Source organism: Peromyscus leucopus, chromosome 1 (genome assembly GCF_004664715.2).
Source record: "Peromyscus leucopus breed LL Stock chromosome 1, UCI_PerLeu_2.1, whole genome shotgun sequence".
In the NCBI taxonomy this organism is placed as follows: domain Eukaryota; kingdom Metazoa; phylum Chordata; class Mammalia; order Rodentia; family Cricetidae; genus Peromyscus; species Peromyscus leucopus.
The window spans coordinates 177,321,809-177,336,149 of record NC_051063.1 but is presented as its reverse complement, the minus strand read 5'-3'; the positions used below and the strand labels follow the sequence as shown (position 1 = coordinate 177,336,149).

General features: G+C 38.6%; 1 protein-coding gene across 1 annotated transcript in view; it reads left to right on the top strand.

Moving 5' to 3' along the window:
• The first annotated feature begins 2,171 nt into the window (after nt 1-2,171).
• Nucleotides 2,172-14,341, top strand: part of LOC114687331 (bile salt sulfotransferase 1-like) — a 37,738-nt gene continuing 25,568 nt past the window's right edge. Inside the window, exons 1-3 of the mRNA XM_028861999.2 lie at nt 2,172-2,439; nt 3,506-3,714; nt 5,414-5,540. Coding sequence (XP_028717832.1) covers nt 2,310-2,439; nt 3,506-3,714; nt 5,414-5,540 — 466 coding nt within the window. The 5' untranslated portion in view covers nt 2,172-2,309. The remainder of the gene's footprint in view (nt 2,440-3,505; nt 3,715-5,413; nt 5,541-14,341) is intronic.

Below are 14,341 nucleotides of genomic sequence, written 5' to 3'. Positions count from 1 at the left end.
GGTCAATCCTTCAACAAAAGAATGACAAAAGCAAATGTGATACATACATACAATTCTACTCAGCTGTGGAGAAAAATGAAGCCATGAAAATTTTCAGATAACTGGGTGAAACTAAAAAGTAGTATTATAATGAGAGAGGCAAACCATACATGAAAAACAAATGCTAAATGTTCCTCCTTCTTTGTGCTTCCTGTCTAAACAGGTGTGGTTATGCATTCATAACCTGGAATAACTATAGAACTAAGAAAGAAAAACTGGAGCAATTAATGAAAAAGCTCCAGATACTGGAATAGCATGCAGGTGCTACAAAGGGAGAAATAGAAGAAATTCAGGGAATTGAACTGATATGGGTACAGAGAGAATACATAGTGACAGAAAGGAAGGAGAGATAAATACTACCAAGGATGTTTGGAGAGACCCAGGGAAGTTTATTATCTCATATTTATCTAAAGTCATATACAATGTGCATGTATTAACATGTATTTTAAAGATGTTATGAAATTTATAATGATAATACTCCCTCCAAGTGCCATGGACTGTAAGGGAAAACTCCAGCACCATGCATGAGAAACTCCCTCTCTAGTTGTTCAGGGTACTCCAAGTGACCTTCAAAACAATACCAAATATTTTTGCCCTTGATTGATTGGCACACAGAACTTAGATTACAACTCTGTTGTCAAAGTCACAATACTCTTTAGACACAGAATTCGGAAGAATTTAACTGAAATTGACCTGGAACCTCTTATATGTCAAGTGGCTTTCATAAAGTGAAAAGCTGCAGAGGGAGAAGAGCAATCACTTGGCTTATCCAGGTGTGATATCTGTGAACCACAACAATAACTTGACTGGCAAGATATCCATGATGATGCAATAGTGGAGCTTTCATCTTTGGGGTTTCAAGGGTTGTCTAATTGAACTTAAGGCACACTCAACAAGTGGGAAGCCATGTCTGGCACTGTACACATAGACAACCACTTGTGCCTGGAATCACATAGATCTAAGAGGTGAACCTGCTACTACAAGTATCAGAATCCAGTATACTTTCTATCTGTTTTCTTTTTCTTTTTTGTTTTGTTTTGTTTTTTTTTTTTTTTTTCGAGACAGGGTTTATCTGTGTAGCTTTGCGCCTTTCCTGGAACTCACTTGGTAGCTCAGGCTGGCCTCCAACTCAGAGATCCGCCTGCCTCTGCCTCCCAAGTGCTGGGATTAAAGGTGTGCACCACCACTGCCCAGCTCTATGTGTTTTCTTAATACCTATCTCTTACACACAGATAAATATAATTCCCAACCTCATCAAAGAAGCTTCTTTTTGCAACATATGGAGACTATTACAATTCCCACAACTGGTCAAAATGCAAAGAATAATTGACTGCAAGGTGCCCAACCACAACTGATGAATCTGAGTTCATTTAACTGAAAGGTTGGAAAAAACACAGAAGAGGGAACAGAAATACCCCTGCAGCTAAGGATCCTAAATGATGGTACATATACCCTAGACATGACAGGAAAATACACCCACCTATGAACTCTCAATAGTATATGTAGTCAAATATGCTATCATAATCACAACAGTTGGTATAGAAATAAAGGCAGGAAAAATTCTACATGGTCTTACCTATAGGTGAGGTCAATGGCTGCTGAGAGAGAATGATCTGCCTCAGTAGGGAAATCCCATATTGGTTTTCCAATCACAAGTGCTCCACTCAGAGTACATTCACATACAAACAGAAATAACAGGACTCAGTAGGTTATATGTACATGTGATCATATACATATAAACAATATAAATATACATATACATAAAGTGAAAAGTAAAGAAGAAATCATAAATACGGGAAGGGAATGAGGCATTGGAGGGGGAGAGAGAAGGTGGGAGCCATATAGCACAACTAAGGGCTTGAGTTTCTCAAAAATAACCACTACTTTAAAAAAAAGACTTTGATGTGGTTACATTTTGTATGACCTCTGTAACTTTTATGCACATTTGAAACCATTCTGAAAGCTGAATTGTATTAGAAAACATTTCAAATTAAACCCCATTTTTATGTCCTAGTACTTGTTATTGAGTTTCTGGTTTGGGTTCATAAATATTGCAGAATCATCTCTGAATGTGTTTACAATTGCTTAACACAACAACCTTTGACTGGTTACTACATCATTTCTTCCTGCAAGTAGCTGGATTTACAAGGAACTGTGGAGTGTTAATAATTTCTTTACCTACACTATAAATATTATCTCTCAACATATGCCAGAAGCTGAAAAGGTGGCTAGAGCTGTATCATAACAGCACCCACAAAGAACTCTTTGCCATGTCAGACTACCTTTGGTTTGAAGGGATACCTTTCCCTTCAGTGAATGAAGAAGAAAGAATTGAAGAAATTCGCAATGTGTTTGTGATCAGAGATGAAGACACAGTCATACTGACTTACCCTAAATCAGGTAAGAACTGTTAGTGAGAGTGCTCTTAAAGTGTATGAGGAAGGATAAGGCTTTTATCCTCATTCATTTGTGTGATGAGTGGCGTTCTCTATATATCTGATGTTGAAAAAGTTTTGTGGCATGGATTGCTGTTTGTGAGTGCATTTTACTCAGAGAAAGAACTCCAGCCTGGTCTGTGTGGGGAGAGGCTCATCTAGGCCATTCAGAGCAATGCCAGTGGGTCCTAAGGCAGACTCTGGCATTGTTCTGTCTCTGTGTGGAAGAAAATGTGAGGGGGAAATGAGGGAAATAAACTGAAGAAACAGCACCAAGGTAAAAGTCATGGATGTAAGGATATGTGGAGGAGAGGACAATGTCAGGCAGAAGAATTATCGTGGAGCTTGTCCAATGAGTGAAAACAGTCTCAAAACTCAAGGAACCAAAAAGAAACAGTGTGGGCTTTGGGGAAGGGTTGTTTGCTGGGTGGCAGAAGCACTGAACATATGTAAGTTTTGGGTTGTTGACATTGACAGTGAAAGAACATGGAAAAGCCATGGGCGGTAGAATGCATGAAGAAGATTCATACAATGACCCAGAGAAGAAAGCTAGAGAAATACCCAGGGACAAGTAAACTTAAATAAAAGTGTGTGTGGAAAACTGACAGAAGGGGATTTATTCACCTAATGAGAAGCAGTACTGATAGATATACTGCAGCATGGAAGCATATCAATTGCTTTGCATTAAAGGAAAGGAGCTAGTCTCAAGGACAGAGTCCACAATTACATCCCTGTGAAGTATCTGGGAAAGTCGAACTCACAGCACCAGAATGTAGAATAATGATGGCCCAGGACTTGAGGGAACTTTCAGGTGGAGTTAATTGAGTAGAGTCTCAGTTTCTCCATGTTAAGCACTGGCAATGTGCTAGATGAATATAATTTATACTTAGAGCATGTGGACATTGTGAACACCACAGGTCTGTGTGCTTGGAAACAGCTTCACTGTAAATTGTGCAGGTGTACAATGTTCTACTTGAGGCTTTTTAACAAGTACTGTTGAAATGAGTGACCATTATATTTTCCTTCTTCAGGAACTAACTGGCTGATTGAGATTGTCTGCTTGATTCAGAGCAAGGGGGATCCCACTTGGATCCAATCTGTGCCTATCTGGGAGCGCTCACTCTGGATAGAGAGTAAAAGAGGATATCAAAAATTAATCAGTAAGGAAGGACCACGCCTCATCAACTCGCACCTTCCCTTCCATTTTTTCCCCAAGTCTTTCTTCAGTTCCAAGGCCAAGGTCAGTATCCAGTGGTTGAAAAATCTTTGACCAAATGTTCTTTGAACTTTATCAACCTTGGTGGGCCCTGGAGCTCTTGATGAAATGCACTCAGATTGTGTAGGCTGTGGGTGAGAACATGAGATTCACATGCACTAAGTGATGCAGATGTGTCTCCTCCTCAGACTACATCAGAGTACCAGAATGTCAAGTACCACACAGTGATCCTTGGGAGATATATGAAAGAACATGAAATATCAACTAGAGCATTCAGGAACTACACATACAGGTCAAGCAGAGTTCAAACTCTAGTGAACAGTGGACATTACTGTTTTGTCATCATCAAAGTCAATTAGCTAATCTTGATTGTACATAAATCCCATGAGCAGTGTGTCAACCACTCCAGACAGAGTTACTCATAGGTGAAGCAGCCTGACTAGGTATCAGTGCTCTAATCATGGAGATTGTTCAGCAGTCATGGCTCAGTTGTACCCACTGTGTGTTGTTGTATCTAGCTGTCCATTGAGATCAGTAGCCACAGGAATCCCCCACACCACTGATAGAGGATTTTCAGAGGGGAACAGAGATATGCAGGTTCTGACCTATCATAGTTTCTAGTTTGTAAGAAAGCTTTATGGAAGTTTCTGCACCATGAACTTAAAAATATTTTCTACTTAAAATACAAAGACAAATGTAGAACTATTATCTCTCTTGACAATATCACGATGAAGTTGTGACATTTTATCTATATGTGTGTGTGTGTGTGTGTGTGTGTGTGTGTGTGTGTGTGTGTGTGTGTGTGTGTTTATGTGGTTTTGGCAAACTCTTGGCTGGATAAATTGAAGTCTAAAAAGTTGAATTCTAGAATAATGTTACACAGATCATTGGTACAAAATATGAATTTCCTTTTACTAAAATTATTGTTTATTTTTAATTAGTTTCTTTTATTGTTTGTGATCATAACATAAATACATACATCATCCCCCTTCTTCCTCTCTCCAAGGTTTACTCCATTCTCTCTTTCAAATTTGAAGTCTTTTTTCATTAATTGTTGTTATATCTATATATGTATCTACTTTTTTCTCAATATTTAAAGGCAACCTGCTCAGTCTATAAAATGTTACTTCTTTGTATGTTTTCAGGGCTGAGCATTTGGAATTGCATAACGAATTGTTATGCTTTTCCCAGGGAAAGTCTGTTTCTCCGACTCTCTGCATTTCTGAGTTGCCTGTAAGTCTTTGTGTTCACTATTGTGCAATGACACACTGGCCTTGAGATTTGCACCATGGTTCTTTGGAAAGTTTTATTTGGCAGTTATGGTTGTGGACAACAATTAGGTTTGCATATTGCAGATGTATTTAGCACAGTACTCATCTCTGTGTATATAAGATGTTCTTTCACAATGGATGGATGGTTTTTCACACTGTAAGACATTGATCTTTATAAACATAGGATCAGCCTTGGATTTTTGTTATAGTTGTTTTATTTTTTAATGTCTTAGTGACCTGAGTAATTGTGCAGTTACATGTTTGTAAATGAAATAAATTTATAAAAGAGGATTCTCACTGTAGATATTTGCACTTATGTAAAATTTTGTCCAAATAAAAATAAAGTTTTGAGAAACCTCATGGAGATTTGACTGACATTTCATATAAATTGTGCAAGTTAAAAGGTTTGGAATGGCTATGTTGACCATCGTGTACATGTTTTTCTATTTAAGATAATCTATGTCATCAGAAATCCCAGAGATGTTCTTGTGTCTGGTTATTTTTTCTGGAGTAAGACAACATTGGTTAAGATTCCAGAGTCATTGACAACTTATTTTGAATGGTTCATCAAAGGAAATGGTGAGTGTCCTGTTAAATATAGGACTTGGGGGAGGCTCAGAGACATTTTAATGATAAGGTGATATATAGCTCAGGTTTGTCTTGAATTCTATATAGCCAGGGACAATGTTGAAGCTCTGTACCTCAGGCATCCACTTCTTGAGTTCTAAGACTAAAGCACCTACTACCATGTTCCATCAATTTAATGCTGGCACTCACTCTCATGATCATGTATATTATTTAACTTGGTTACATCCCGAGCCTTTAGTATATTCTGTAGTCTTCACTTGGCTACCTCTTATCTGTCTGTATTCAACCAATATGTGCTTCCAAGTCTCATCACCATTTTGAACCTAATTGTGAAGTATTCCTGTTTTCACATGCCACTACACAACAGGACACAGCCACAGCTTGCCCATAACACATCATCCCAACAACTTTTGCAGTATCTGATCTTTCCAGTATTAAGGTAGTTGTTATAATTTGTGGTATTGAATAAGAAATGCCTCAAATAGACCTTGACATATAAACACCTGTTTCCCACTTGATGGCACTGTTTCAGAAGATTCATGAGGCACAACCTTGCAGGAGGTACATCCCTGAGTGTGGGCTTTGAGAGGTTGTAAATTCTTTTTTTAATTACATTTATTCATGTATTCTGTATCCTGACCAGTTTCTCCTCCCTCCTTTCCTCCAATCCCCTCCACGAACCACTTTCCCCACCCCACATCCCAATCCACTCCTCCTCTGTTTCTGTTTAGAAAGGGGCAAGCCTCAGCATGGGTGTTAACAAAGCATGGCATATCAAGTTCAGGTAGAGCTAAACTCCTTGTATTTAGGCTGGACAAGGTAAACCACTATGAGGAATAGGTTCATAAAAGTCAGCCAAAGAAACAGGGATGGACCCTGCTTTCATCACTAGGAGTTCTACAAGCAGATCAAGCTAAACAAATGTCGCACATGTGTAGAGGCCCTACTTCCATGTCCTTTTTCTTCATGATTCTGTTTGTGACCTAGTGAAGTCCATTGGGGTTGCTTAATGGAACACAGGGAATGAGTCATTTATAGGAACATGGGTATCTCACTAGTAGCTCCTATACTGAAAAAAATACCTCTCCCTCCACCAGCTACCACTAACTGCCTATAGACTGTGGAAGGAAAAGGATGTCATGAGCCCTGTCCCATAATTACACTTGAATGCTCATAAATCCACAGGAAAGTAGTGGATACTTTGGAGTACTTTCTCTTCCCTTGATAGAGTATTTTAGGGCCCAGTCTTATGCAGGTCTTGTGCAGTAATCCCAGATGCTAAGAGTTAAAATGTCATATGGCCAAATCATGTCTAGAAGACAATATTCCACAGCATTCTACTTCATATTTAAGCTTTTGCATCATTTCCATACCTTCTTCCTCTGTTTTTCTAAAGGCTACATGGGAGGGCATCTAGATCATATCATTTGGTGAGCACTGAAAAAGACACTTCAGCATTTTGACCAAATTTGAGTCTCCAAAACTAACAATGCACTACGAGAAGAATCTTTTTTAAACCCAGCTAACAGTAGTGATATATAAGGAGAAACATAGCTATTTAGAAGAGAATTTAATGTGCATATCAAGTACATTTAGCAGAACAACAGTGATATCTTCAACACTATTACTGGAGCACAGGGAAGAAGTCATTTATAGGAACATGGGTTTCTCACCAGTAGCTCCTATACTGAAAAAAATACCTCTCCCTCCACCAGCAACCACTAACTGCCTTACACCATAAAAGGATGGGGACCTATGCCCTCCCCAGCATAGATATTCAACCACATTTACTATACCACATTTGAACTCTTCTCAATCAGAAAATGATTGGTTACCCTGAAACCACAATTCCCATTATTACACAAGTTAGTGGACATATCTTGTAAGGCTGTTTGAAGTATAGATCACAGTGTACACAGCTGAATATGACTGTTGACAAGGGTCTCCTACTATCAGACTGCACAATACTATGGGAGCTATTACACAGGAAGGCATATTTCAGCGCATTCCCAGCTTGCTTTCTTTATATACTGTGATAAGAATATGAGGATGTGTTTATAAATAGGGTCTTACTAGCTAGTTTTAGGGAGCACTGACAACAGTGACAATTGCCTATTTTATTTGTGTCCTCATTCCTTACTAGGCAACAAATCCAAGGGAGGTATCCCAACACTAGCAATGGAGTTTTCACTTAATAACCTATGACTCCTGGAAGCGGTATTGTACCTTGACTTTCATGTTTTAATGAGCTTAAAACTAATGAGTTTCCATAAGGAATTGTCATATATTCTTGGTTTTGGGGGGTTTCGATTGTTGGTTGGTTGGTTTGTTGGTTGGTTTTGGTTTTTTGAGGCGGGGTTTCTCTGTGTAGATGTGCACCATTCCTGGAACTCACTTTGTAGCCCAGACTGGCCTTGAACTCACAGAGATCCACCTGCCTCTGCCTCCCAAGTGCTGGGATAAAAGGAGTGCACCACCACTGCCCAGTGGTTTTGGTTAATTTTACCCCTCATCCTCTCATGCCATCTTCACATTAACCTACTCAGTCTCATGTTCCCTCCATTCACATTCATACCAGAGTTATTCTGGAAGTTCTCTCTCTTTAAGGTCTCTTTTTTTCATGTTCCACTCCTAATGCCCCATTTCCAGTTTCTTGTACTTAATATACACTTCAAGTTAAACACACTAAGAATTTGTCTAGGGTCTTTATATGAGACAGCACATGCAATGGTTGTCTATCTGTGCTGGAGTTACCTCATTAGGTATATTTTCCAGTTCCGTGTATTTTACTGAAAATTACCTAATTTCATATGTATAGGTGAGTGAAACTTAATTGTGTATACACATTATAATTTCATTATCTACTTTTCAGTTGATGGCATGTAGGGTGAACCTGTTTCCTAGCTATTGTGAGTGGAGTTGCAATGAACACAGATGTTCAAATACCTGTATAGTTGTACCTAAATTTTATATAGTATATTTATATATAGTTTATAGTATATAGTAGATTATACCTAAATAGTTTGAGTATATTCCTAAGAATTGATAGCTGGGTCATATGGATGTTCTCTTTTCAACTTTATAGTAAACTGAAAACAGTATTTTCAGTAAGGGTTGGGTCAGTTTGTACTCCCACCAGTATTTCTCTTTCCCCACATTTTCTTCTTTAAATTTTTTTAAAAAAACCTACATTTTATTATAAGGAAACTTGTAAATAAGTAAAAACAAGATAAATCTGAATTAATGAGACTCTAAGCCTATAAACTTAATGAATATAAATTGTATATAAAATACAGTTAGTTTTGATACTCAAAAGAGAAGCTACTAAGAGTCAGATTAAATGTTTCACTTTCAATATCACTTATATTGCATTCAATTTTCCATCATCAAAACCAAAAATCCATGACAAATTTATAACTAGAACACAGTAGCCTTGTATTCTCTTTCAACACTCTCATCCTTTATCTGCAGCTACTCCTTTCTCACCTCCTTATATTTGGATTTTCTTCTCTTTGCCCCACATTCCAAACATTTGTTGTCATCTGACCTCTTTCTCTACCTTCTTTTCTTTTCTTTCTGTTTTCAAAATAGTGTTTCTCTGTGTAACTTTGTAGCATCATTTCTTTTCTTGACAATAGCCATTCTGACTGGGGTAAGATAAACTCTCTAATTAGTTTTATTTGCATATTCCTGCCGGCTAATGATGTTGAATATTTAACATGTTAAAAATGCACACAGGGCATGGTTTTTCTCTTTTGATAACACTGTTGAGTTCCAGGGCCCAAGTTTTGCTCCAGGTATATTTCCATAATGTTGAGGGTTTGTTTTTGTTTAGTTTTGATTTCTTCATAGATACTATATATACATTGTCTGAGAGCAAGTAGCTGACAAAGATTTTCTTCAATTTTGTAGGTTGTATATTCACGTGATTAATGATTTCCTTGGTAGATAGAAGATTTTTAATTTCATGAGGTCGCATTTGTTTATCTGCCATATTTTCTGAGTGAGATGAGTAATATTTAGAAAGTCCTTGACTGTGGTTCCATTTCAAAGAGTACTTCCAATCTTTTTCTCTACCAGCTTCAGAGTTAAGGATCTGCTGTTGAGGTTCTTGATCCATTTGGAATTGTGGTGAATGCACGTGTGTGTGTGTGTGTGTGTGTGTGTGTGTGTGTGTGTGTGTTAAGAAAGATTAAGATATAAATAAACTCTTCTGCACATAGTATTCCTGTAAGCAAATTGGTTGCAAATCTGTGCATTTGGGCATTGGTTTCAGCTCCAATGTTGTGAGTAAATTTGTTGCAACAACTCTGGGGAAACGTGTCCTGACTACCTTAGGGCCAGGCAACACCTTGAGCTGCTTAGGACAGCTATGATGGCTGAAGCTTCAAGAAGACAGTTCAACACTGGAAGGCAAGGTATCTGGATACATCAAGGTACTCAGAACAACAGCTCTGTCCTAAAGGTATCCCAGATACCTGGCCTGTTTAGCATAGCTCTGATAGCTGAAACTGCAAGGAGACAGTTTAGCCCTGGAGGAAAAGTTACCCAGACACCTCAAAGCTGCTCAGAAAACAGCTCTGTCCTCAAGGTGTCCAGGACACCTGGAGCTGTCTAGCACAGCTCTGACAGCAGGAACTGCAAAGGAGCAGCCAAACCCTACAATGGAAATTTTTCTGACTTCTTGGGAAAGCCAAACCTGGAACCAATTCAGCAGGGATACATATTCTGACTGTTTGGGAAAGTCAAGGTATACCTGGTGTGATGTGGGATGGACTCCCCACAGGATATATCGATCCTTCTCCTCTCCTGAAGAGCCACTACAGCTGAGCTTTGCTCAGCCCCCACTTAAGGGAGCTTCCTAGCAGAGCCCTGCATTTCCAGCCTAAGATGTTGCTTCTTTTGTTTCACTCTGCAAAAAAAGGAAACCCCTGCAGAAATGTAGCAATCTCCTCCAGCTCTAGAGAAAACTGTTACTTTTCAGCTCTCTCTCTCTTGCTCTGTACACTGAGGGACTTCTCAGCAAAGATCTTTGGTTCAGCTCCTCCTTTCTCTACTCTTTCAGCTCTCCCTTGTTGTGTCCACTGTGGGGATGTCTCAGCAAGGATCTTCTCTGTGCCAATGAATGAAGATCTTTACTCCCAAAACTTTTTGAGAAAGAGATTTATTTTGGAAGGAGGAGTACAGGAGAATAGCTATTTCTTCCAGGGATGAGAGAAAAGTCTTTTTCCTAAATGACTAGAAAGGGTTGTTTACACAGAATTTCTTGGGGGTAGAATCAATCAGGGTTAGGTTTGGATTTCTTTAGCCAGCTTCTTTTGCCAACAAATACAGTCTTCAAAGCACTGTTTACTAAAGATCATGTCTTTATTCCAATGAATACTTTGATATTTTGTCAAAAATCAGTTGCCTGGCCATCCCATCACCAGAGTAGTTTAGTCCCGGCTGTCTCTCGACCATTTCCAGCAGTCTTTTGTGGGGGTATCTTTGTGGATTTTTGTGGGTCTCTTTAGCTCTTTGTTTCTCCCTTTTCTCATGTGGTCTTCATTTACAATGGTCTCCTAAACACCCTAATAGTTGGGCCAGAAACTCCATCCAAGGACTGAGGAATCTGGATGCAGACATCCATGGCAAGTCCCGGGTGGAGCGCTGGGAGACTAATTAGTGAGAAAGAGGAGGGTTTATATGAGCAAGAATTGTTGAAACCAAGGTTGGATAAAAGCACAGGGACAAATAACCAAACAAATGGAAACACATGAACTATGAACCAAAGGCTGAGGGGCCCCCAACTGGATCAGGCCTTCTGAATAGGTGAGACAGTTGATTGACTTGATCTGTTTGGGAGGCATCTAGGCAGTGGTACCAGGTCCTGGGCTGGTTGCATGAGTTAGCTGTTTGAAACCTGGGACTTATGCAGGGACGCTTGGCTCAATCTGGGAGGAGGGGACTGGACCTGCCTGGACTGAGTCTATCAGGTCGATCCCGGTCCTTGGGGGAGACCTTGATCTGGAGGAGGTAGGAATGGGGGGTGGGCTGGGGGGAAGGGGAGGGGGCAGGAAGGGGGAGAGCAAGGGAATCTGTGGCTATTATGTAGAACTGAATAGTATTGTAAAATAAAATTTAAAAAAAAAATCAGTTGCCTGTAGTTATGTGAACTTATGTCTTGGTTTTGTATTCCATTAATCTACATGTCTGTTTTATATCAGCACAGTGTTCTTTAATACTGTATCGCTATAGTATAACTTGCAACAGGGTACTGTTTTTCAAAGATTGGTTTGATTATCTGGGGGAGGTTGTGCTTTCATATGAATTTGTAATTGAATTTGTTCTTCGGAAATTTCATACCTTGTATAAAATATTTCCTGATTATTGAAACACTTCACCCTTTCTAATCACCCTCTCATCTGTACAAATCCTCATTCCTTACAGTTCTCTTTGAAAAGTTTATGTCTTTTTATTTGTGACTCAATAAGTTTGGTCATGCTGAGGATCATCTGTGGGACTACCATTTGAAACCTAGTTGGTACAGCACTGGGACACAACTGAAGACACTGACTTCCCATCACCCACAATCCTTCAGTATCCAGGACTTCAGCAGAGAGCAGTAGTGTCCCATGAGTGTCCTCCCCACCAATCATGCATCATCGATAGGCCAGTCTTGTGCAGGCCCATTGCAAGCAGCCTCAGTACCATGGAGTTCTTGCTATGCTTGCTGTGTCATGCCCACAAGTCAACATTTTACAGCTCTTCTGTTTCTCTTTCCACCTACTAAGTTCTTTCTGCTCCCTCTTCTGCAGAGGTCCCTAAGCCTTAGAGGTAATTGCATAATGTTCCATTTAGGAGTGAGCATCCAAACATTCATATGAATTTTAAATTTTTTCCTATTTTTGTGTATATTGACTCTAAATTCATGATTGAACTTGGGTTGAATCTGGACATTGCAATTGGTAGGTTGGTCATTTAGATACCATTAATACTTCTAGGTACATTTTCCATGTCCTAATATCTACATCAGTTTCTGTCTTTAGTGTGAAGAGGTTTCCCTTAAAGAGAACTATAAATACTTGGTGCATTCATTACTTTTCTATTGCTGTGATAAAATATCATTAACTAGGAAACTTATTGAATGAATGGCTTCTTTGGAACTTAATGTTCTAGAGAGGTAAGAGTCCATCATCACTATGACAGGAAGCATGGCATCAGAAGGAAAGGCATGGCAGTGCAGTAGCACCTGAGATCCCACACCTCAATCCACAAAAAGGAAGCATAGAACACTTGAAATGGTGCCACTCTTTTGAAAATTTATTTCCTCCAGCAAGTTCATACCTCCTAGTCCTCCCAAAATATCAAGCAAAGGGAAATAAGTATTCAAATGCCTAAAAGTTAGAGGGGACATACTTTTCAAGCCAGCACTCGTGATTAGATTTATTCTGGTGTATTTTCTTGAGGCAATAGTAAACAGACTTATTCCTATGATTTAGTTCTCAGTTTATTTGTCATTGGTATATAGGAAAAGTTTTGATGTTTGTATGACAATTTTGTACCCAGTCACTTTTATAAAAGCCTTTATGATATCTAAATGTTTCATGGTAAACACTTTAAGCTCTCTTATTTATAGAATTGGATCATCTGAAAATATAGGTACTTTGACTTCTTCTTTTCTTATTTTTATACCTTTTGTTTGTGACTTTGGTCTTTTTCTTCTAACATAGACTTTAGTGTTACATTGAAAAAGAATGGAGGAAGTATATATGCTTGTATTCTTTCAGGTTTTATATGAAATGCATTGAATTTCCCCCTTCTTAGTGGAACATTAGCTATATTTTCTAACATAAGGCAAATATTATTTTGAAATATATTTCTTCTATTCCAAATTCTTCAGGACTTTAGTCCTGAAGATTATGAAATTTATACAAAAAATTCTGTGTCCACACAGATTCCAGTGTGTTTCCTGTTCTTGAGTCCATTTATGCTATTTAATTTACATTTATTGATATCTGTATATTTAACCAGACCTAAACTGCCTCTCTGGAATAAATTCAACTTGATTATGGTAAATGTTTGTTTAAACACACACACACACACACACACACACACACACACACACACACACATACACATACACACACACACACACATATTGTGTGGGTACATGTAAAACCAAGTGTGTAATTGGAGAGTAAAGAACAACTTACAGGAATGTGTTCTTTCTTTTCATCATGTGGATTTAGGTCATGAGGTTTGGAGGAAAATGACCTTACCTGTTGAGCCAGTTAACTACTCTTAAATATATTCCTGATATTAGTTAGAAAATATCTTAGCTGGGCAGTGGTGGCGCACACCTTTAATCCCAGCACTTGGAAGGCAGAGCCAGGTGGATCTCTCTGAGTTTGAGGCCAGCCTGGTCTATAGTGAGTTCCAGGAAAAGCACAAAGCTACACAGAGAAACCTTGCCTCGAAAAAGCCAAAAAAAAAAAAGAAATAAAATATCTTCTTGAGAAGTTTTGCATCAATGTTCACCATGGATCTTGGTCTGTACCTTTCTTTTTGTTGAATATTTGTCTGCTTTTAGTATCAAGATGATATAAAAGTACTTTCGGTAGTGTGCTCTCTTTTCCTTCATTTATGGAACAGTTCAACAAATTTTGGTCAAGTTCCCTGAAGGCTGAACGTCTGAGAAAATGTATCTGGACCTGATTTTTTTAATTTAGAGATTGTTTTAAGTACTTCTCCATCTTCATTGCTTGTTACAGGCCTGAGTATTTGTATAACAAAATTTTCATTCATTCTTT